The 23,115-nt window shown below is 42.8% G+C and overlaps 1 protein-coding gene across 5 annotated transcripts in view; it reads right to left on the bottom strand.

Annotated features, from left to right (window-relative positions):
• Positions 1–705: 705 nt before the first annotated feature.
• The window catches only part of DENND5B (DENN domain containing 5B), a 113,655-nt gene continuing 91,245 nt past the window's right edge, over positions 706–23,115 (bottom strand). For 3 of the 5 annotated variants that reach the window (XM_027680620.1, XM_027680622.1, XM_027680623.1), the window contains 14 exons: positions 22,110–22,241; positions 20,884–21,036; positions 20,547–20,579; positions 20,270–20,348; positions 18,966–19,047; positions 13,875–14,003; positions 12,431–12,552; positions 10,517–10,662; positions 8,715–8,833; positions 7,449–7,636; positions 6,717–6,799; positions 6,445–6,571; positions 5,460–5,634; positions 706–4,646 (listed from right to left, as the gene is read on the bottom strand). In XM_027680620.1, coding sequence (XP_027536421.1) covers positions 4,463–4,646; positions 5,460–5,634; positions 6,445–6,571; positions 6,717–6,799; positions 7,449–7,636; positions 8,715–8,833; positions 10,517–10,662; positions 12,431–12,552; positions 13,875–14,003; positions 18,966–19,047; positions 20,270–20,348; positions 20,547–20,579; positions 20,884–21,036; positions 22,110–22,241 — 1,752 coding nt within the window. In that variant the 3' untranslated portion in view covers positions 706–4,462. The remainder of the gene's footprint in view (positions 4,647–5,459; positions 5,635–6,444; positions 6,572–6,716; positions 6,800–7,448; positions 7,637–8,714; positions 8,834–10,516; positions 10,663–12,430; positions 12,553–13,874; positions 14,004–18,965; positions 19,048–20,269; positions 20,349–20,546; positions 20,580–20,883; positions 21,037–22,109; positions 22,242–23,115) is intronic. The other 2 variants (XM_027680621.1, XM_027680625.1) reach the window with 1 other exon arrangement.

The raw sequence follows: 23,115 nt of genomic DNA, 5'->3' as shown, positions 1-23,115 counted from the left end.
TTTTTGCAAATTTCACCAGATCTAGAGCTGTGAGGGACATGGGGGAAATTTCTGAAAATCCAGTCCAACCTGGGCATTTCACTATCTTTTTGTTGCAGGCATCCATCTCTCTCTTGTCCATCAACCCTTCTTCTTGCACAAGACACTGACAGACTGGAGGACATGAGTTTCATTCCAACATTTCAAATTATCAGAGCAACTCACATCAAGAGAGGAAAGAGATCCTTGGCTACAGTTCCCATTTTGCTTCCAACACTTTTGCTTCCCACACTTGCCATTTTGCTGCCAACAGGATCCTACCCTCCTTCTCCCCACTATTCCAGATACTAAGAGCAAAGGAACCCAGGGTGCCTGGCAAATGCCACCCTGGTTAGAACTCAGCTTCATTGGGATCCCATTTCTTCCCTTTTATCAGCCATGCTTTCCACCTAAGTCTGCTTTCAACCTAAGAGCTCAGGCTCAGCACAGTCTCTGCCTCCCCTTTGTGTCAGGGGAGGCAGAAGGACAGGTTTTGAGAGCAGGCCCTCAGACTCCCTTCTCCCCCACTTTGCTGCAGCAAATTCCTACTACCAGGAGTCACTATCAGCTGAATCATTTTGTTGGACTCATTCCTTCTATGAAACGTGCCCTCCAGGTTCAGAGCAGCTCTTCTGCTTGAGGCCCGAATCTCTTGGTTCCTCTGCAAGGAGAAAGTGACACCAACCATTATTCTCACAGTTTTATTTGTAAAGGACATAGCATGAAAAGCTGTATTTCAATGTACTTCAAAACCTGAAAAACCCATGTCGGTTTGTGGTATGTATGTTAAAGTGCTTGATAGAGCGATACTTTTACTGATGTCGTCTTGAAAATAATCCAGTTCTTATTTCAGTTAGTAGTAATGTAAAGACAAAATATACTTAATGGAGACATTTAAGGATCATTTTAAGCTATACAGGGCACATTTGTACATTTCAAGTGTAACACACAATATTTTCCCTTAAGATGCGCACCTTCATTTGATTGAAAGAAGGAATTTTCTCAAATATGCTGTTGCGCAACTATCCTAAAAAACCCACATTTTTGAACAATGATATCTAATTACACAAACCAACTTGGAATAAACATGAGCAGATTTTTCACTAAACAGTACGATTTCATTTATTTCAGAGAATTATAAATACATATTTTGTACATAGTGAGGCATTTGATTCTCTGACTCCCTCAAGCTACCATGCTGGGTGTTAGTATAACAGGACTATGCAAACTCAGACATCTGCAGACGGGCATTGGATAGGAGTTTTTTGTTGTTTTTTTTTAAAAAGCAGATACCAGAGAGCTTTGGTCTTTTCCAAGATTCCCTTTCTCAACCAAAGAAGGTGCTTTAACACTGAAGTAAAAACTGTGTTAGCTTAGAAGAATCCCAATGGGTTTCTCACCGTGGGTAGAATGATTTCTGTAAACCTTACAGAAAAAAACTCACAGTTTCCAATAAACAAAAGTAGTCCACTAAAAAATTAATCATACGTGGTAGAATAAAAATTCACTACGAAGAACTGTACTCCCAAGGTTGTCAAAGAACTAGTCTTCTAGGAATCTGAGGCACTCAGCTGTGCCCCTTTCAACATATCTTAGGGTGGTTTATTGCCTACAAGGAAACATGAGACATACATAATTTTTATTGTATTATTATTAATATGATGTGAAACCTGACAAAACCAAACAAGTCAACACTTGCTGAAAAAGCTGATGTGAAGTTGTGTTAAGTGCTCAAAGGTTTCTTAATGTAGTTTGAAACGGGGAAAGGCCCTGATTTGAATTTTTAAAATTCTCAGGTTTTCACTTCTTCTAACTTCATGTAGTTATTGCCTTTTTCTCTTCGTGTGGATTATTCATTTAGATGAATGACCTTTAGAAGTGCCCACATTTCTACTTTATTCTGCTTGTGCTTAACCCTTGTCATGTCAGCTGAATGTTATGACTGTTTAAGTCATATATAGCCTTTGGAGAAGTATGCAGCAGTATACTTTGGGAAGCATCCAGCTAGTAAATGCAGATGATGATGTGAAGAAATCCAAAGACTAAAGAGGTGGTTATTTCAGTAAAATGAAAGTCACTTAGACTGGGTTGGGCGTGAAAAAATCCTGTATAGCAGTCATTAGACATAAAAGGCCTGAGCTGTAATAGAAATCAAAACATCCTAAGCAGTCATTACCAAATAATGCTGCCACATGGTTTCTGGTGCTAAATGTATAATTCATTGATAGAGTTAAGTACTAGGAATGCATTGTCAGTTGCTGCTGAAGGTTTGTCATGCATCGTCTGCTGACTTTAAGCAGACTTGCCTGGCCACACAGAAAACCTTAACAACACAAATTTCACATTTCTGGTAATGTAAGAGAGATGTCTAACTCATGACACCATTCACAGACTTTACATTAGTTACTCACACTCACAGCAGTGACATGGCAGTGCTGCCTACAATGTTTGGGATGAACTTAGTTTAAGGAAGCACAAGCCCAGGAGATAAAAACAGTTATGAAATGCTGGAACCCTTATTAAAGTCAAAGACTCCTTGACAGTGTTATTTTACTTTTTCTTAGAAACAAAAAAAAAAAAACTTCTGTAACATAAAACTCTCCAATGAAACAAAGTCACATGAAGAGTTTTCTTCTGGCTGGGAATATGACGTGAAACTTTGACACTAAAGTGAGCGCTGTTTTAAGAACTGGACAGCAGGAGGACCACAGGAAAGTAGAGAAGCTTGACAAAAGGTAGGTGAGAAAGCAAACCCTAATTCTCGTCCTCTTTCCTTTTCCTTATCTCTCATCCCTCTTTCCACAATGTGCACACTATGCCAAGACCTGCTACTGCCCACCATTCCCAAGTCCTTTCTAATGCCACGTGAGAGAACAGTGCAAGGCAACACACTTACAGTACCAGTCAGAGGCCTTTCCCAAGGCACAGCTGACAGTGAGACTGTCTTTCCTAAGAAATCCACTGACAAAATGCCCAAGATCATAGGGAATAAACAAATGGAAACAAACACCTATATTCAAACTAACCTCCAAAACCTAAAACCAGGTGAAGCTAACTGTGTTCTCGGATCCTTCCAACTCCCATCCACAAGAACGGAAAATATTCTCCGTATTTGCTGCATGGTATTCACAAGATGATTTTTATATAATCTCTTGTTCAATTTGTAGCATACAGGATTTCAGTTGCTTCCAGTTCCTCATTAGGAGCTGCATCTATATATATGCTCCATATTAGTAACACATTAACTGGAAAAAGTGTAGGAGAGAAGCCTCAAAATACCAAAGTGAGATTCATTTTTTTCCTCCTTTTACTTAAATCCTTTTCTTTTTGTAGCTGGATCATTTAAATAAAAAAAAAAAGTAATCAAAGATCCTGTACTCCCCTAGGAACACTGATTCTGCAGGATAAAGGAAGACTTATAATCTGTCAGCATTTCAAAGCCAGCTGATAGAGTTCAGAAGCACAGCAACATCGGTGTTTGTGGCTCTACAGCAATGATTCTTCTCAAGTACAGCAGGAATTTGGTATAAACCAAATTCCTCAATGTGGGGAAAAAAAGAAAAAGGTCATCCACAACATAAACTGGCCAACGGTGAGGAGGAATCATCAGGATGTGCAGACAGAGAAGGGACACACTGAGCAAGTCAAGCAAGCCATCATTCCCCACCTCAGGCTGCAGCAGCACTGCTTAAACAGGTGTCTCATGGTGCCTCAGGTTCTGAGGCTGACAGCAGTCCTCCTCTTAAGCATTTCAACACGTTTCCCCTTTTGGAGATCAACAGAAGTGACATAAAAGAACTTACAGGAAAAAAAAATGATGGCTCACAACTTCCATGCATGGAAAGGTGAGTCTTCAAACAAACTAAAAACTAAGAGAGACCATGTACAGTAGGGTAAACCAGCATATTCTTACAACATTTCCAAGAGTGACACAATCACAATGGCTACATAAGGATATTTGCTGTATTAATTTGCAATACCTGAAAAAAGCCCTGCTGAGTTTGCGCTGTATTTACACACTGATTGGCTTCTTCCTTGCAAGCAAGTAGCGGTATCCCTTCCCACCTTGGTCCTTCCCTCCCCGAAGTCCTTCCCCTGGGTTTAACCTACTCATAGTCAGAACAAGAACATTCAGTCTAAGAAAAATTTCTTAGAGTAATATAATTTCTTAAAGAAGATAGCATATTTACACACATCTAAACACATGAAAATACTCTATTTTTGTACTAAATTTCTGTTTCAAATAAACTACAATACTGCATCTTAGCTTTCTGCAGCTTTATAGGACAGTCCCCATCGGGCACAAACCGGGCTTCCCAATTCCGCTTCAGCCGGCAGCTTTGCCTTACAGTGGTGCACTACCATCGTGTTCAAGTCCTGACAGGTCTCCAACTGTGGTTTGCTTGCTTGGGAAAGGAATAATGAAGTTCTCAGCAAAGCCATGCTAAACATCCACTCCTTTGATGAGTGATCCTTCTAGGATGATGTTGAAATCTTGCAATGTCTGTAGCACTCGGATAAGGGAGTTGACAGTCATGCGGTCCCGTAGGAGAGCATTCTCCTCATACATCCTTGTAATGGGCGGGCACTCTGCCAGTAATGGGATCCACTGAGAGAGCAAGTGGTCCCTGAAAAAGGGATGAAAGGAAATGTTTCAGCACCAAGCACAACAGATCTCAAACTGAAATTCTTCTCCAAGAACACAACCCAAAACACGCAGTCCCTCTTTGTGAGCAGCGTGTGTTGTTTGCACATAAGTGTTTCCTGTGTAATTACAACTCTTGATTTTGTTAGTAAAATACTACATACTGTAGAAATGAAAATGGAAAGGTATCAGCAGAACCAAACACTTGTAAGAATTCAGCAACATCTTCAGATCAGGAACAGGGAAAGTAAAACTCAGACAAAACCCAACAGACTGTTTTCCAACTGGCTTTCCAAGCATCCAGAGAGACAAGACAAAAATGGTACCTATTTCTAGACATATCAACTTCCACCCTCCAAAATACAACTAACCCCCCCTTCCAAGTGCAAGACAGAAAACATCCTATTAGGAAAGAAAGGTTCATCTAGAATAGTTCTGTCAAAATTATAACAGACAACCCATTTTCATAGGCAATTCAATGAGGATTTAGAAATTCACCAGCTCCTGAAAAGGAACTCTGCATTCCCAAAATCAGTACTTCATCAAAAACAGCGTTTCAAGGCAGATTTCATACATATGACTGTCAAGCTAACAGTTATAAAAAAGCTCAAAACATTTTTAGCAGTTTAGACACTAGCCATGTATCATTACTGCTTCTTTGCTCCAATTCTCACATAGTATTAGACCTGCCTAAAATAGGCATGCCTTAAAATGGAAAACTAAAGGTAAAAACATCGGTGCAAAAATATTCTAGTCTTATGCAAGAGGACACACATAATGCAGAGCAGGTAGGTACCTTGTCCCCAGGCAAACCAGGATTTGGAATTTGCCATCCTTTCCAATGTTCCTTGGAGCTGTATTGATGGCATTCACGTAATGACAGAAGGTTTTGCATGAAGATCTCTGAAGCAAAAGGGCCTCCTCATTGTCTCCAATCTGATCACTGGTTTCAAGATAAGCAACAGCTTTCTCTGTGGAAGGGAGAAAATCAGAACTCGGTGAGCAGAAGTACTTCATTATGACACAGGATTACACAAGGGAGTCCCTAAAAGAACAACCTGCTGAGAGCTCTTGAACAGTTTATATATGGATTCCTCACTCTGAAGACCACGGGTAGGTGGTCATGTCCACCACTGCAATGACACAGCAGTGGTCAGACTGGCTGATGTCTAATACAGCCAGGTAACATCAAGGAACTGCTCCAGAGTACCTATCTAGGGTTTCACTGTAAGTGATACCATCAGCTTTGATTTTTCACTTTTTCTGAGTAAGCACTGAACCTCAGGCTAGGTATCTCAGCCTGTGAGCCCGTTTTAAAGGGGTAAGTACATCTTAAATTACTGCACCATAGGCCTACAGGTTAAGCATCACCAGAAGGCCAGCACAGGGATTAGGAGAGTTCTCAAGAGCAACTAGAAATCTATACCTTTCATTCTCTGCCCTTTCCCAGCTCTCCTCCAAACATCAATTCCTACTCTGCCCTGACCTCCAGCCTACTTTCTTTCTGGGTAGAAAAGCAGCTGTTTGAACATTCATCTACAAATAAATTACAAGAATCTGAAGTACTCTTAAATTTCTGCACAGGCTCACACTCTTCCCTTACACAGAGTTTAGTATTTCTCATCTTCCATCTGGTTTCTTATTGACTTTAAGCAACCTGGAGCAGGTGCTTGGCAGGAGAAATGACACCCTAGCTGATGAGAATCCGAGGTCTGTGTGTGAGTAGTCATTTTGCTCTAATCTTGCTTTCCCTTCTGCCTCCAAATCACCTAGCAGCTTACCTATGAAATCCCAGATGAAGACGTTCTTATGAAAAATGCGAGCTGATTTGAATCCATGGTGGAAGACCTGCTCCAGTGCTGCAACCAGACCATTTTCTCCACACAAGAGAATGGTAAGGCTCCCTCTCTGTGGGAAAGGGAGAGTTGGTAAATACAACTTGCCTTGTTTGCATGCCAGAAACTTCAAATCTAAAGGTAGTACATCTACTGGTACTTCAGTTCCATTTCTGTTTATAAAAATATGCAGGTAAGTAATGAAAAGCAGGATTTACCTCTTTCTCTGGCTTGTGAAAGTGTTTCACAATATTGTTCACAGCTTCCCCGATTCCCTCTTGGATCTGTCCTGCATTAGGCTCTGTGAAATGATAGACAGCATACTAGCTGAAGTGTGGTTTCTGAATGCTGCATTACTTTTGGACGCTAATCTTTCCTGGCTTGCATTTCAGCAGTCACATCCTCTAGTTTTACAGGAGTTGGACAGATGTATGACCAGGATCTACACTATGCTTTAGCAGATAAAGCCTTGCATGACCTTTACAGTCCCATGTCCTGTTTTAGCCAGGTGCAGTTACTCATAAAAGTTAATTTTAGGGATGTGAAGTTGATGTCCCCCAAAGTCCCCCTGGAGATATGCTCCTCCGGAAGGCAGTTCACAGCATCCACATCAAGCTCTGAACTGCCCTTCAGAGAGAACTTCCCACTGACTGCAAAGTGAGCTGGGAAGCTGAGCAGCATCAGCTACTGCAAATTCTGCTGCCTCCTCCTGCCTCATCTCACATCTCCATGCTCCAAAGAAAGTGATTATTTATCCCTCAACTGTCAAATAGGGACATTGAAAGAGGCAACGCAAACACAAACTGGGGCAGGAAAAAGTCGTCAGCTTGCAGCTGTTCCTCTGCACCAAGCCTTGCTTCAGGACGACCTCTCCTGTTCACAGGAGATTTTTCTTCTCAGCAGTTGCTGCCCCCTTCTCCAGGGCCCTGAGGAGAAAGGGAAGGACTTACTGGTGTTCCTCCCTGTGAGGGAAGTGATGCTCAGTCGCCGAGTCACAGTAGGAGATTTCTGCTGGGGTGGGGTCCGGCACTGCTTTCCCAGCTCTTCGTCAGACGTGGAGGACACCAGCTCTCCAATGAGTATCCGTTCCAAACTGCCATCGTCGACACCTTTTCCCAGCCATCGCCCACAGGGAAACCTGCCACACACCCGGGACAAGCACAGCTCAGACACACAGGTAGTGCAGCTTGATCTCAAAGCTACAGGGACAGCTAGCATCCAAAAAACACTGATAACAGGCAGGGAGTACTCAATACCCTGAAACTTCTCAGACCAGAACCCTGCAGGCAGCATCCCCTGCACCACAACTGATCATCCTTAGGAAAGGAAATACGCAAAGCTTGGGTTATACATGTATTTCACAGTCCACATCTTGTTTTCTGCCTTTTTCACTTGCAACCACAACTGATATTCAGTCTTTAAAAACATTGTGATGATTAACAACTAAATCCTCACAGAGTTCCCACTCAGATGAAGCTGTGACATCTCCTTATACTCAAAACTCACATTTTATTGCAGTACTCTTTGACTCCATACACAGTCCTAATGAAATCCATGCACATGTGCATACTCCCAGCCCCTGTACCCCATTTTCTCCTACTTTCCCCTGTATGCAGTGGCTGACTCTGAGCTCTGGAGCTCACCTCTCTGCATTCTAGTTTTCCAAGTTCACATTTAACAGAATTAAGTCTGCTTAGCCAGATGTTTTGTAAAACCAATGATGAGTTAGGAGATCTTTTTGACACAGGTATGTACTCAATAGAAGATTAAGAAATCATCAAAACCTTTTATTTTCTTGTAATCAGAGTTTCTTAAAAGAAAAAGAAACCAAAGATTTGCCAACTCTGATTTCAGCTCTTGGGGTTTAAAGAGTTAATTTGTGCACAATATTACCACACTACTTTAAAACAAGAGATTTAATTATTAGACACAAACATATGAATCACTTCAAAAGTATCTATACCGTCTGTCCTGTCTCAGAAAGATGCAAAGAAAATCCTACATTCAACTCTCATTTATCAGATTATCTAACTTCAACTAGGCCTCATTCTGAAATGAGAGAACCGGGGGTGGGTGAGACCAACCCAACCCTATCGGGGACCCAAATCAGCCCACAGAGTGTTCCACCAACTAAGGAGAAGGTGAATGCCTTCTTGATTTCTTTCAATTCAGCACAGAAGAATCTCAGACAAAGAAAATTAAGACTTGTTGCTTACTTGTACGTGTGTCCTGTTATTTCATTCCTGACCATGACACAATCAACCAGCCACTTGGCCAGCAGCCCTGAGTTGTCATGGCCAATCTGAACGGTCGTCAGCTTCCCTAAGTTCTGGCACTGAAATGAGTAACAGTTTTTACTTAATTTGAAAAACAACAGACAACACACACCCCCACCACATGCACACATATGGTCTCAAATGTATGCCTTTATTCAGTTTCCTTTGATTTATAGAGCAAGTATTTTCAACCAAACATGCAGAGCATTTTGAAAAACTGCATAATTATTTTAAGACAGGAGCAAAGAAATAAAACTCTTAAAAGCTTGTGAAGAGATTATATTGTTTGTTGTGAGCACTCAATATTTCTGAGAAGTATTAATTTCTGAGCTAAGATGATAAAAAGGTGTGCTTTTGTAGAAGAAATAGATCTTCAATAAAAACAGCTTTTCAAAAATGCATTTAGAGCATACTGACCTTCAGTCAACTCATTCTATACTACAAAGCAGTCCCTAGATCCTTTATTATTTTAAGAGATTGATATGCTTATTTGGGGCCAAACAAAAATCACTAACATGAGACTTAGCACCATAAAGTCACAGAAAAAGGAAAACAAGGGGCTGTGAATTCCAGTGCTCTATGTAACTGTAGGTGGGGCTGGCAGCAACATCTGTTAACGTCACCTAAACACTTTCCTTGCAAGACCTTGGTTTTCATTGCTTCTAATACTGCCAAACAAGCAGCTTGGGCTGACATTTTCCATACTGGGTGGCTACCCAAGGTGATATTTTAGGAAAGTTTCAGCCAAAAGAATAATCCAGAATAGCATTAATATGGTCCTTAGAAAAACGTCATTTTGCTTGTTAGAACCCTGGAGATCTTTTCTGCAAAACAGTAGTATCTGAATGAGAAGCAGGCACTTATCACAAAAATATCCTCCCTATGTCAAAATCTACCTATATTTGGCAACAGCCTTTTTTTTTGCTATTGTTGCTGAAGGTCAGTCTGCATATGCTCCATGGATGCAACCTTAATTTTAGCAGCAGATTTTCCTACAAAATCACTCCTTAATGGATATGGTACAGCCCGGAGGGAGCTGCAGGAGCTTGATGGGGCTCTCCCTGCAATTCCCGCTAGCAGCTGCTTTGGTGTGGCACGGAGCCAACCTGTAATTGATGGGCGGGAAAGCAGAGGGGAACGCCGGGAAATCAAACCTAAAGAGAAAACTCCAGCGAGCTCAGAGAAGAGAACCCGGTGGGGATGGTAGCTCTTGGGTTTTCCAGGGGCCAGCACCAGAGGCTGGGGTGTTGAAGAGCTCAGGGGTTAGACTGGCTGGTTGGAAGGAAAGCAGTAATGCTGGACAAGGAGCTGGAGCAGGAGAAGAAATCTGGAACTGCCCAGATGTAGAAAGGGACCTGGGTGGTGGTAAGTGGAAAGACGGACTGAAAGAAGGGAAAAGAAACTTGGAAGGCAGATGAGGAGTTGGAAAAGAGGGGTGAAAGGGAAAAATAGGCAAGGAGGCATGGAAGGGAATGAGATGTGGAAACAGACTGGCTAGGTGAGGAGTCCTGGGCTGGGACAGGGATGGCAGTGAAGCCTGTGGTTAAAAGTGGTATGTGCTCATAGGAAACCTTCATCTCACACAGGAAGGGCAGGCAGCACTATTTTCTTGTACATATTTGAATGTACAGTGACCTTAAAAACGGAGACATAATCTGCTCTTAATAACCCCAGACCAAATTAATGTTTATTTGAAAGCACATTTCAAATTGAAAAGTAAAGTGTAAAGAGCATGTACTCACCTCAAACGTCATTTCGAGGTGATTTTTAGGAATTTGCATTACTCCAGTATCTCCTAGTTCTCCTGACACACATATCCACGGGTTTGACGTGGTTATTGCATTGCTCAGTTTTTTGATGGGAATTATCACTGACCTGTAAGGGATCACTGAGAACAGGGCGGGGAAGGGGAGGGGGAAGTACGTTAGTCTTGATTTTTTATTTTTTTTTCCTCTTACAGTAAATGCAATTTCTGGAGCAAAGCACGCCTTCCCCTTGAAGGGAAGTTCTTGTCCCCTGTCTCAGCAAACAAACAAGGAGAACCCCTCCTTCCCCGTGCTCAGAGGGGGCGGCGGTGCCGCACGGTGGTGCTGCAGCCCCGCGGCAGAACCCGGCAGAGCCGGGGCAGCGCAGGGAAAGTTCCGCAGCCTGCCCAGGGAAGGGACGAACCTGCCTGTGGCAGGATCCGGGGAGGAGGGGGTGCACAGCAGGATACGAGGGAAACGAATGTCAGAATCATTGAACAGTCTGCTTTGGAAGGCACCTTTAGAGGCCATCTAGTCCAACCCCTCTGCAGTGAGTAGGGATATCTTCAGGTAGATCAGGTTGCTCAGAGCCCTGTCCAACCTGATCCTGAATGTTTCCAGAGACGGGCCATCCACAACTTCTCTGGGCAACCTGTGCCAAGGTTTCACACCCTCAAGGTAAACAACTCCTTTCTTATAGCTAATCTAAACTGACCCTCCTTTAGTTTAAAACCATTACCCCTTGTCCTATTGCAACAAATAAATGATAAAATGTTCATCCCCCTCTTTCTTACAGGCCCCCTTCAAGTACTGAAACGCTGCAGTAAGAAATGCTGGCATGGCCAAAGTCTCAAGTATGATGTGTCTCTGTGGATACCTCCCCATTTATTATTCTTATTCTTTTGGTTTTAAATCCATACCACCTATACATGCTTAAGACAAGGACTGCCACCCACCCCAATTTGGATTTGATTCCCAATACTGCACCTCTAGCACTGCAAGATTCTCTCTCTCCTTATGTTTCACAAGCTGCCTTTTTGACTGGGGAAGCTAAGCCAACCTTTTTTACTTTTGTGTGCCATCCAATGATATTGCACTCAAAAAGAAACTCTCAAATTCCAAGCACTTGTCCTACAGGGAAGAGCTGTCAAGCCGGATGCCCCACAGAAATAAGGTAATCAAGGACGAATAAATCTCTTTGCGCTGTGCTAATTCTGAGGAGATTTCTTGCTTTAAGAGGAGAAAAAGTAGAATGAGTGCCTGCTTTGACAGCCACGTAAAGATTGCTTCACTTCACTCTGAACAGGCAGAGAAATGAAGACTAAGAACTGCCCAGGTGAATCCAAATAATTAGGTCATCTCATGGGACCCTGCCTTTTCCACATTGACCAGTGTTGGAAAGACAAAAGATTCTTTTTCAGATATCAATCCAATCTCTGCTCTCCTCCTTAAAAGAGAGGATGAGAGAGGGAATCTTTCTGCCGTTTAAGAAGAGACAAAAAGAGATTTAAAATATACAGTGGAGCACAAAGTCCCATGTATTTCATCCTCCAATCTTCCATCTCCTTCTCAGTCTGAGGAGAGCAGGCTGTTATGGTGCACGCTTAATGCAAGACCAGAAAGAAGCATTAGGATGTAGAGGACCTGTCTGTGAGGGAAGATGAAAGAAACTATACAGAGAGCGGCACTCTGCTGATTACTCTCCTTTGTGCAACGCTCTTATCCAGAGCACTTCCATACAACCTTGCCCCTCCAGCTGGTTTCCCAGAGCAACACCCAGCAGCCTCGCAGCAACAACCAAGGTTTCCAGATAAGGGCTCAGCTACTCAGGCACCAGCAACACCATCTCTTAGAAATCATGACAGCAACTACTTTTTATTCAGGGGGAAAAAAATTGATTCTCCAACTCACTGATTGTGGTGAAGACGCTTGTGAAGCAGAAGTAATCCACAGCATTGAGCGAGAGCAGGTGATACAGAAACTGTTCCCGTTCCTCCTCGCAGCGCAGGAAAGCGTAACGCTTGTAAAGTTTCCTGGTAGGAACAAAGACATTGCATATTTTTGTTGCTGTTGTTGAAAAAAGCACCACATATCTTAAAAGGTGTTTGAATCTCGAAATATCAAATGAAGAGCGCATCTTAATGGCAGGTATGATTCCCCACCAACACAAGCTGCTAGAAACCCACGGAGGGTGTGTAAGTCTGCTACACATCTGCGTTACAGACCACTCTCGGCTCCACGCTCCCACAGCAAGGCTACAGAGGTCATATCAGTTTTGGGTTTGCTGCAAGGCACAGATATGAACCAACATTACTCACAGCAGCAGACCTGGACCAACCTAACAGCAACCTCATTTCTTCCCCATATCTCCCCACTCTGGAATGGTCTTGTCTAATCTTCTTCTCCATACTGTGGCAGAGAAAACTAAGCTGAAGGCACCAAGCAGCAGATGGGATCCTCCCACCACTCTCTCAGTTCAGGGACCCAAGTGTACATCACCAATTGCCCTAAGCAGTGCAAAGGCACACCAGGAATTAAACTGGCCCCGCTCTGAGACAGCACAGAGCTTGTGACAAGGCCTGTAGTCTGAAGGGAACAGACCCCTGAAGAATTGCTGAGGTAGGTAGATGTAGATGCACCTTCAGGAAAAGACAGGTCTGCCACCATGCCTTTAGTTGAACTCACAAGAGAGGACTGCCTCCAGTTACTCCTCTTTCTTCCCCCTAGCAGAGTATTTGGTAGCTTTTGGCATAAATCATTAATGCAACCCATGACAGAGCCAGAACTACTTGCAACAGCTAGGATGTTTTCTTTTCCTAAGGTTTAGGGGTTTTTTACTAAACGCATTGTTTTGAGAAAATGAAGTCAGGGGACATCTACACAGGTGATCCCTAAGTGCCTGTGCTTGAAAAAAGAAGGCAAAGCTGGGAGAGCAGGCTCGGAGGGCTGGCCTCTGACCCAGCTCATGGGCAGTCAGGATGGGGGCCTGTTCTTGGCTGGAGTCAGCCTAAGGCAGGGCTGCTGTGAGATGGGGCATTCCTGTTCCTGCTGCTTCATTTGCACAAGACACAATGAGTGTAGGGCTGTGATGTGCCTTGGATCAATGCACTGATCTGATCACGACCTAATGCCTCCTTCCTGAAAATTGTGACGCGTTTTCCATGCAGACGAGCAGAGTTCTGCCCTGCTGGGTGGGCAGTACCTCCTCCCCAAGCTACCCTCTGCCCTTCAATCACTTCTAGCTGGAAACCACAGTACCCAAACAGGGTGTGTGGCTGTGCCACAAGCAGCAGCACCTTGAGACATCACTAAGGCAGACATGAAAGCGAAGCACTGAGAAAAGGAGCCAGCTTACTTTGCAAGTGCCTGGTTGGAAAGCAGTTGCTTCAGGTGCTGAGATAAAAGCTTCTTCTCCAGAGAAAGCCTTATCCAGGCTCTGGCTCGCCCCACATCAGTCTTTATCTCACTCATGTTCTGAACATGCCTGAAATGTGTGGGAAAGAAAATAAATAGATGAATCATAACAATTCTACAAATGGCAACATCCAGTGTGATGCTGCAGCTGACTGGAAGATATCTTCTGACATCAATTCTACAGAGACCCCCAGCAGGACCCCCCAGAACCCCTCATTGTGGCACTGAGATCTCTGGCAGCCCCAGACTGGCATGAGAACATGAGGCAACTTTTCCCAATGCACTACAGCCCAAATCAGCCGCTCTGTGTTTGCTTGGCCAAGGTAAGTAGGGGTAAATCTGCTCATCCCCGCATTGCTGGAAGTAGATGTCCTCATGGACACTGCTAAGACCTAAAAAAAGCAACCACCTTGTGACACCCAGTTATATCACAGTTGCCCCCTCAGGCTGCTGAATCAAAAGGGTGCATCTGGAAGGGCAGAGGACAAACATGTATCTTGAGAGTTTCTCCAAACGACAGTCTACTTTGAAGGCTCTTTAAAACCCCTTGAGGGCAGCAGCAATGGGAAATCTAAGAAAAGGAGGACTGTTGGGGCAAAAACAGCAACAGGAAGCCTTAAGCAGAATCACATTTTCAGAGATATAAGAGGCCCTTGTGTAAGTGATAATTTGAACAGCCTTCCGCATGCTTCATCTGTAGGAAAGCAGAACTGTTCCACAGGGGCTTTCTTCTATGGTTTTGCTCTTATTTTTTTTAAACTTCCCACATTTCAGTTTGGAGAATGCCAGAAAACTCTAGTTTTAGAGCACAGGGAGTTTTAGAAGAGGAAGAGAGCGGCCATGGCAAGGCCAAGCTGCTTCCAAAAACCCCCCACTTGGTTAAATAAACAACAAGAAAAATGAGTAACGGTTTCCAGCCGGAGAAAGAAAAGGCTGCAATTTCTTCATTTTCATGCAGTTTGCATGTTAAGTGCACAGGTGATTCAGCCCTCCAAATCTCTGTGGCAGGCTCCAAGTACCATCAGCTGAAATCTGATCTCTGCTGCGATTTCCTGTCCAACTCCTGCATCTTCCTTGACAGCCCTCCACGCATCGCTGAGTGCTAGGCAATATTTACTCCAAAGGAAATCCAACAAAGTCATGCTGTGACTGATGCTTTTTACATTGACTACTATAGTCTCACTGTCTCGTGCTTTCCCCCATCTGTTACACCCAAGCGTGTGCTTTATTTAGATCCTGCATTATTTGAGAAAAGTACTCTCTTGTTTATAGAGCTTCTAATGCGACAGGCCCAGGACCTCCAGGGCAGATTTGCAAATACAACTTAGTGCTGTCCAGAAATACAAGTCCACTCTGCACAAATGAAGTGGATACTGGACACAGTCCAGCTGCATTCCAGTCAGTCCAGGACAGTCCATGCTCTCCGTCAGGCTGCCCCAACTCTCAAAAGACAGGTCTACCTTCACAATCCACGCTGAGGTGTCTGTAACACAAGGCTTAGTGCTGTACGTACATATCTGAAGCACCATCAAGAGGAGTGATGGTAGCTTGCCAGTGGCAAAACCTACGTTGCTTAAAACCTCTTAAAAAAAAAAAAGAAAAGGAAAAAAAAGCCTTTTTTTTTAAAGAAACTTCCTCCTGTTTACTAACATACACATGGATAGTTTTCTGATGGACCAGATAAGTTCTAATTCTTGCTGAGCTGTAAAACAAACGCAGGAGGGCACATTACACTCACACACGTGTCCTTGCCCTTTATAACCAAGCTCAGCAGCCTCCCTTTGTCAGCGGTGATGTCTACCATCTGAATTGCTGCTCAGAGCCTTGCTCCTGGCACTGGAAATCCCTGGCTCAGGATGTGGCAGCCAGTGTTAGACCTTCCAACCCAGACAGCTGGATACATGATCCGGAGTCCTTGAGAAACTGGATGCATATTACACTCAACTACATCGTGTTGAGACACTCTTCTCAGACATTTCAAGTCTTTTGAGATGGGAAGATCAAAGCAGAGACTATCATCTCCCTCCCTCCCCTTCCCCCACAGTGCTTGGCTTGAATTACATCTAATATGAAACACCGAGTGGAATATGTTATTTCACTGTGAGAAGATTCAAGTACAGATGGACTCAACCTTATTCCATGCATGCTCTGTGCCTCTTCATTACCTGCTTCTGGCTCAGACTAGATTAGCATTAATTCTGCATTTGGGAAAAATAAGGATCTGCAACCATACAGCTTGCCAGAGACATTAAAAAGATCCAGTAATCAGTCTTGGTGTCAGCAAAAGCAGAGTGTAACAGAACAGGGCATTCAGGAACCCAAATTTAATTCACTCTCAGCTGTGAGAGTCAGAACAGCTCTATTTTTATCAGTGACCTAAGCGTAAGCACTGTGTGCTCAACACTGCACAGCAAACTCTTCTTGTCAGAGCACTGAACAGCCATTTCAATGCAACTCCCTTGGCTGGGACTTGCTTTTAATCCCATTAGTAATAACAAAAAATCTATTTACCCTGTCAAATGTAAGCCTGGGGTATGGGAGGACATACCCTCTGCAAACAGCTGTGCTGACAGAAAAGGTTACAACTGCTCAGTGCTGCCATGCCCCTGGGGATGGTGTGCACGCTCCTTGTCCCAGCACCATCAGGAACGAGCCACACTAGCTCATCCCAGGTAGGCAGCAGGTCTTGGCTAAGCCTTCTTTTTGACCACAGCAGATTAAGTATCACTGCTGTGGGCCCAGCTCCCAGCTCACATTCTCCACTTGCAAGTTCCCCGCAGGAGGGGAGGCAAAACACAGGCACGAAAGCAAGTGCTGATAGCAAGGATGAACATGCCTGAAGGGAAAGGATCAGAAACCTGAACCCAGCTGGACCAAAGGTTTTGGGGAGTTGCCTTGGTGTTGACTGGTTGGGTTGGACATGCAGCAATGTGCCTGAGGGCTGTGGCCATGCTGGAAGCAGGTTGCAGCAGGAGTCTGACTGGGAGCTAGAAGAGGGATGGGAGAGATGCTGCAGATCCTCGTCAGGGGAGAAGCTGAAGGGCATACCCCCAAACATGCTTGTGCCAAGACTCCATGCACAAAGCCAAAATAAACACTTTGAGCATCTTCCTTACCACATCTAAGATGCCTGGCTTTGCAGGGGAGGCAGAGGACACACCACCTTACCTGTAGCACAGGCTCATGGCACACTCAGAGCATGACTGTGACTCAGCCCTGCTTTTTAAGTTGTTTACATAACCGTGCATGAGCCATCAAAACCAAGCCATGCTTAAGGCAATGCTTAATCCTCTAGCCATTAGTTCAGTTAGCACCGCAACCCCAGCAATTTAACAATTACCCATCCTTCTAACTTCAGCCTGAATCTGTGTGTGCAAACAAATACTAAGTGGCATTCCCTCCAAGCAGGAGAAAGTATGCCACGAGATTACAAATGACAAATTCAACTCACCATCTGCCCAGCATTTTCCATGACCAGACATGTTTGTGCACAATCACGAATATCCAAGATATTACAAAAGATAGTGTTCTGCTTCTTTACTTTTTCCTCTGAAGAGCAGCAGAAAGAATTTTGTGATTCAAACAAAAGAGCTCAGATCTGTGCTGGGCTTTCATTACTCCAGTGGAAGTACGTGGAAGACAGAACCCCTGCTCTCAGCAGTGAGCACACACAGCCTCCTCTGCCAGCAATCCCCTCCCAGCACGTGAGTTTCCGCTCCAGATCCTCCTTCATCCTTTCCTCAGACTGACCCTCTGCATGCCTGTCAGCCTTGCAGGACTGCATTAAGTAGATAGCTGCCACATCCCATGAGAGGGATGCTAAAATGACAGACACATGTTCAAAATGACCTCTTGGCACCATGCTCCTAATTACACTGTATATATTCTCTCTCCCACTTTTGCGTGTTGTTTTAGCCTTATGTGACATGTCATATTCTTCAAAATCAGAGCACAAGACTCACACTATGTAGCATCAAACAAAAAGGTGGGAAGTACAGTAATTTTCTTTCAGAAAAGTCTGACTAATCTGTGCGATCTCGCATCAGAAAAAAAATATATCTGCATCAATACACATAGTAAAAATCACATCACTGTAATCACGGTTTTGTGAACTTACTACAATTAATTTTATTTTTGCCATAAGATTGTTTGCCATATTTTTATGTGTAGGGAGGACATGGTATTACAAGAAGAAGTACTCATGTTGTCTCACACATTAAATTGCCAGCAATTGTTAGCAGCTCTTTACAGATGAGCATTATTGCGTTAGTCCTCCTCTCTTTTCATGGCACATTGGCCCACTGCAATCCTTAACCCCTGCAAAACAAGTGTCAAAAAAGTAGCTTGACCTGGCAGTGGCTTGATCGAGAAGATGCCCTGAAGAACTTCTGTCTGGTGCTGTCACATCAGCCTCCACCTCTTCTTACCCTCTAACCTTTCTGGTTCCAAACCAACATTGCTTGAATAGGTCTCCATAGCTAGGCTGTGGTCTCCAGCAGAGCACCTGCCCTAACTTAACATCCCAGCTTTAAACTTACCAAATTCTAAATTTGAATACATTTCTAAATTTGTTCATTTATTACTATTTGCCATAAAATGCTAGCTGAGGAGAAAGAATGTTGCTCAGGCATTGCGAGCAAGTTTTTATGTCCTTTGCTCTATCTATCAACTGTACTTGCTCAGTCAGTACTTTGACACAAACAAAAAGAAACAAACTCAAAGAACCAAGGAATTCAACATATCTGCTGTTAGTTGTAGAAGTTGGCTTTACTGCTGGAAGAACCCCACCCAGGGAAAACTAAAATCCAAGTAAAACGTGTGTGGCTTTCACTGTCTTTTAGATAAAACAGATCAAGTGAACTTGCAAAAAAGGTTTTTCAAAATAGAAAGGCAACATGTCATAGATTTGAATGTGGGCTGAAGAGAAGGTTTAATTCTCCTTAGCCTTTGTAGACCCAAAGCCAGCGCGGATCTTTACCTTATGCTACACAATTAAAACCACAATCAATGCTTTAGGAACCAAATTGTGTACCTCATATCTTGTATCAGGGAAACCCTCAATGTAGGCAGAGTAATTCCTGTGTCAGACTTTCGTCTTTCTGTTCCAACAGCAACTGCAATGGAGAAAACACATGAAGTTAACGCAACACTACAGTAATAGTCTGCAACGCATTTATTTCACATACAGCTGAAAACAATCATAAGTGGCTGGTAACTGCAGTGTTTCTGTGCATTATCACTAACTCCATTCTGGAAATGTAGAAGTAGACAAAATGAAAAATGCTGAATACATTACCTATTCCTTCCTTAATCCAGCACTGAATTCAGAGATTTAGCTTCCTTTTTTGTATGTGAAATACATTAACATAAATCTGATGAGTTTTATTAGTAAGAGATGTTTCTGTGGAAAGCTCACAACTGAGAAGAACTCAATAAAATGAAGCTACAGTAACATATTCAATGCTAAGAATGCCACGCGTTTCTGTGCTCTGCTACTCTGATCAAACTGCTTTTTGGTGACACATTTTGCTCTCAGGAATTTGTGCCTGCCAGCCAGATTGTTTAGTGCATTACTCATTGAAGCTTATTAAAAAGTCTTTTCATGAGAGAGACTAGTTTTTCCATAAATGCACCTTTGAGGACTGATCATACAAGTTCCCATCAGCAGGATTTGGATTGGAGAGTCCTTGGAAGATGACCAACTACAGTTCAGAGACTTTCACTACAATACCCCAGCCACTGGGCAGGGAGATCTCCAGATCATCAGAAAACCAATCTCTCTCACAGCACAGAAGTAATTTAGTGATTGTAAAGGCCAAGCCAAAGCTTAAACTGAGCACCTAGACTGATGTACAGAGATCAATTACACAGTTTCTGAACTGTACCATCCACCAGTATAAAGATCTAGTGAATATGGAGTTATTCACATTGGGATCTGAGAGACAGATTATGCTCGCTGAAAGAAAAATGTCAGCTGTCTTATCTCCACTTCCACACCTTTAGCTTCTACAGAAATCATCTCTTGTGGAAGCACTGCTTCTCACACCTCACTCAATGCTGATTAAAAGGAAATGAAAGTAGTGAACATACATCAAGTGATTTTCCAGACAAGGATAGTAACTCTGTTCCTTTGCCTCCAACTATTTCAATCTATTTAGTCCAGACATCAAGACATCCTCACAACGATGATGAAAAGTCTCCAAATGTAAATGTGGTATTAGCAAAGAAATACACCAAAAATCCTGCATGGGTTTCCTGTGGTTGCACTGTTCCTCCCATGCCCAAGTTCATTCACTGTGATGGACCCTTCACGGAGTCAAGTTGCCAAGTACTCACCTGGTGACTCTGCACTGTGCTCCTGCTTCTCTTCTCTCTCTTGGTACTGAAGCAAATGGGACCACAGAGCAGATTTCCCCTGAAAATGGAATACGTAGCACACAGCTTTAAATAAATTCAGGCAAAAGAAAAGAGGCCAATAAACACAGCAAAATAGTGGAATGGCATTTAAATGGGTAAAATGTTCAGTAATGACAATCAATCCTTCTCTCTTGGATCATGAAACCTTAGGAAAAGGAGAGGACCATCCCACTGACCTATTAGTCACACCACCCACCTTGTTTCTTTGTCCTCCCTCTGGGTTTCCCTTGTGAAGGTTGAAAGAGAAGAAACCAAACAGATACTTGACAACATCACTGCAGTTTCCAGAGGCACTTCTCAAATAGAAAAAGAAAAAAAAAAAACAAAACAAAACAACTCCACCCCCCCAAAAAATCCCTAACACCCAAAACTCTTCAACCTTGGCAAGACATGAACCAAGGACTCCAAGCCCAAAGATACCTCCCACTTTATGTTGGAATGACACCACTGAGTAGCAGCTTAAAAGGTAGTGATGGCATTCAGTGTTTGCTAGAGTAGTGTTCACACGAAGTCCCAAGTTTCCAGCTACCAACCTGCTTGACCTGCAGACCATGGCTCCAGATCCTTTCTAGCAGATCACAGAGACTAGCAATCAATGTATTTTCCTCCAGACCTGTTATGTTGGCTTCTCCATGGCCCAGCTCAACTGCTTCGTGGCCCATCTTCTCTACCAACATGCGTTTAGTCTATAAATAAATTAAAAAAAATCCCCAAAGGTTTCTAAGAATATTATCCAGCAAGGGACAGAATTTATAGATGAGTTCACTTAAACGTGCTTAATACAGAAACCATTGCTAATAGCCTGACCAGAGAAAGTTTAAATATCTTTACAGGGTTTTTAAATTAACAAGAATAATTGTATTTTAAAAAGTTTGCATGATTACTTCAAATCACAGACTATCCTGAGTTGGAAGGAACCCATGAGAATCATCAAAGCCCAACTCCTGATCCTGCACAGGACAGCCCCAAGAATCGCACCATGTGCCTGAGAGCATTCTCCAAACACTTCTTGAACTCTTTCTGAACTCTTTTTGAACTGGTGCTGTGACCACTTCCCTGGGAAGCCTGTTCCAGCTGTCCTATTTCTATACCCTTTATCCATTGTCCTATTCCTATACTGTTGATCTATCACCAAGCAGAGTACAGAGCAAAACAGAGAAAAGCACTAGATACACTTTCAGTCTTACTGACTTTCTGGTTTTCTTCTTGTTACAGCCATTAAAGTTCAACACTCAGGTAATGCAGTATAACAACAACTGCAAGAGACACAAGCTATACTTTCATGTCTATAAAAGCTCCTTTAATATTAGAAACTGCTATACCTCATTTGCTCTGCATAAACAACATGCACAAGTGACACATGCTGAATTCTTCCCTTTTGACTGAGGGTCTCGAGCCTGTTCTGTTTAGGCTACATGTAAATATGAACAATTAAAGGAAATCCTCCCAGAGATGTCCGATCATGCTGATTCTCCTTCCTGTCCTTTTTACTCTTTACATCAACTTCAACTGCATAAATAGAAGAGCGAGGACACGTTCCTTTCTTTTCTAGCTGTTGAAAAATGTAACACTAAATTGATACATTAATGTGTATATGTAATACTAATGTAAATGTTACACTAAAGGGGGATATCCACACTGGTGGATAGTCTGGTATCCCAATGGACTAATACCACTCCAGCTGTGAATCAGACCACCATCTGCAGATGCTATTTAGGCTCAGTGTAATCAAGGGGAGAACACATAGAGGACGACCTACCTTCATGCGACATTCCTTCAGTAACCCCTCCACAAACTTCCAGTTGGTTTGTGCAATCACAGCTGGAGAGAGGTCTGAGAGTTTGGGCTGCCTTAAATTTTTTCCTAAACTCCTTGCCTCCTGCATGTATTTCTAAAAATAAAGAGAATAATTTTAGATATTACAAGTCAGAGTGTCTCTCCTCATCCTAATCCTAGGCAAGCAAATGCTGGTGGAAAGGAATGAGCTAGTGTTAATCTAGGAACAAAATCTTGATTTGTCTGATGTTTAGGTGTCAGGCTGGAGGAGTGGAGTGATCCCTTTTGACAACAGAAAAAGCAAGATATTTTCCTGCGTGGTACAGAATCAGTCAACGTTAGCTAGTGAACTGTGCTGTTAGCCACCAGCATGAAGTTAGGCACAGCAAGTGCATGAAGTGCAACACCTTCATTAAGCAATAAAGTCAAAACACCCAGTAGAGTTTCTTTTCACTGTTAAGTCTCACTTAAAAAAAAAAAATTAAAAAACTGTCTAATTTGTGACCAGACTATACATGAATAGAAAAAAAAATCCTCTGAAAATAAATTACAAGAAGCAGAAATACACTTAGTGAAGGAGAAAGATTTCATCCATTACTTTTCATCTGGATAGTTTATGTGGGAAAAATGAGACTTGTCTTTATTCTCAATTAACTTCTCGATTACGAGTGAAGCTCATTTTAAACAAAACTGACAGTAAGGATCATTTTTATATGGGGTGGTAATTGTGAAGTGTGGACAAAAAAAATCAGCATACTCTTTAAAGAAAGATCCAAGCTGTAATAAATGACTTTTAAACTTTCTTGCTCCACTGCCTTGTGTTCAGGGGTGGGGTATTTTTCAGTTTGGCTTTCATTTGTTAAGCCAAAAAACACACACCAAAAAAAAAAAAAAAAATCAACAAGTGACCTCTGACCCAAACTTCAGTGAGAGGGCTGAGCAAGGCTGAGAAGTTGGCCAGTTGATCAAGCATTACTCATAAAGTTTTT

This window comes from Neopelma chrysocephalum, unplaced genomic scaffold (assembly GCF_003984885.1).
Source record: "Neopelma chrysocephalum unplaced genomic scaffold, ASM398488v2 Primary Assembly neopelma1_59, whole genome shotgun sequence".
Classification (NCBI taxonomy): Eukaryota; Metazoa; Chordata; class Aves; order Passeriformes; family Pipridae; genus Neopelma; species Neopelma chrysocephalum.
The sequence above is the reverse complement of the archived record's forward strand: the minus strand, read 5'-3'. Positions and strand labels throughout refer to the sequence as shown.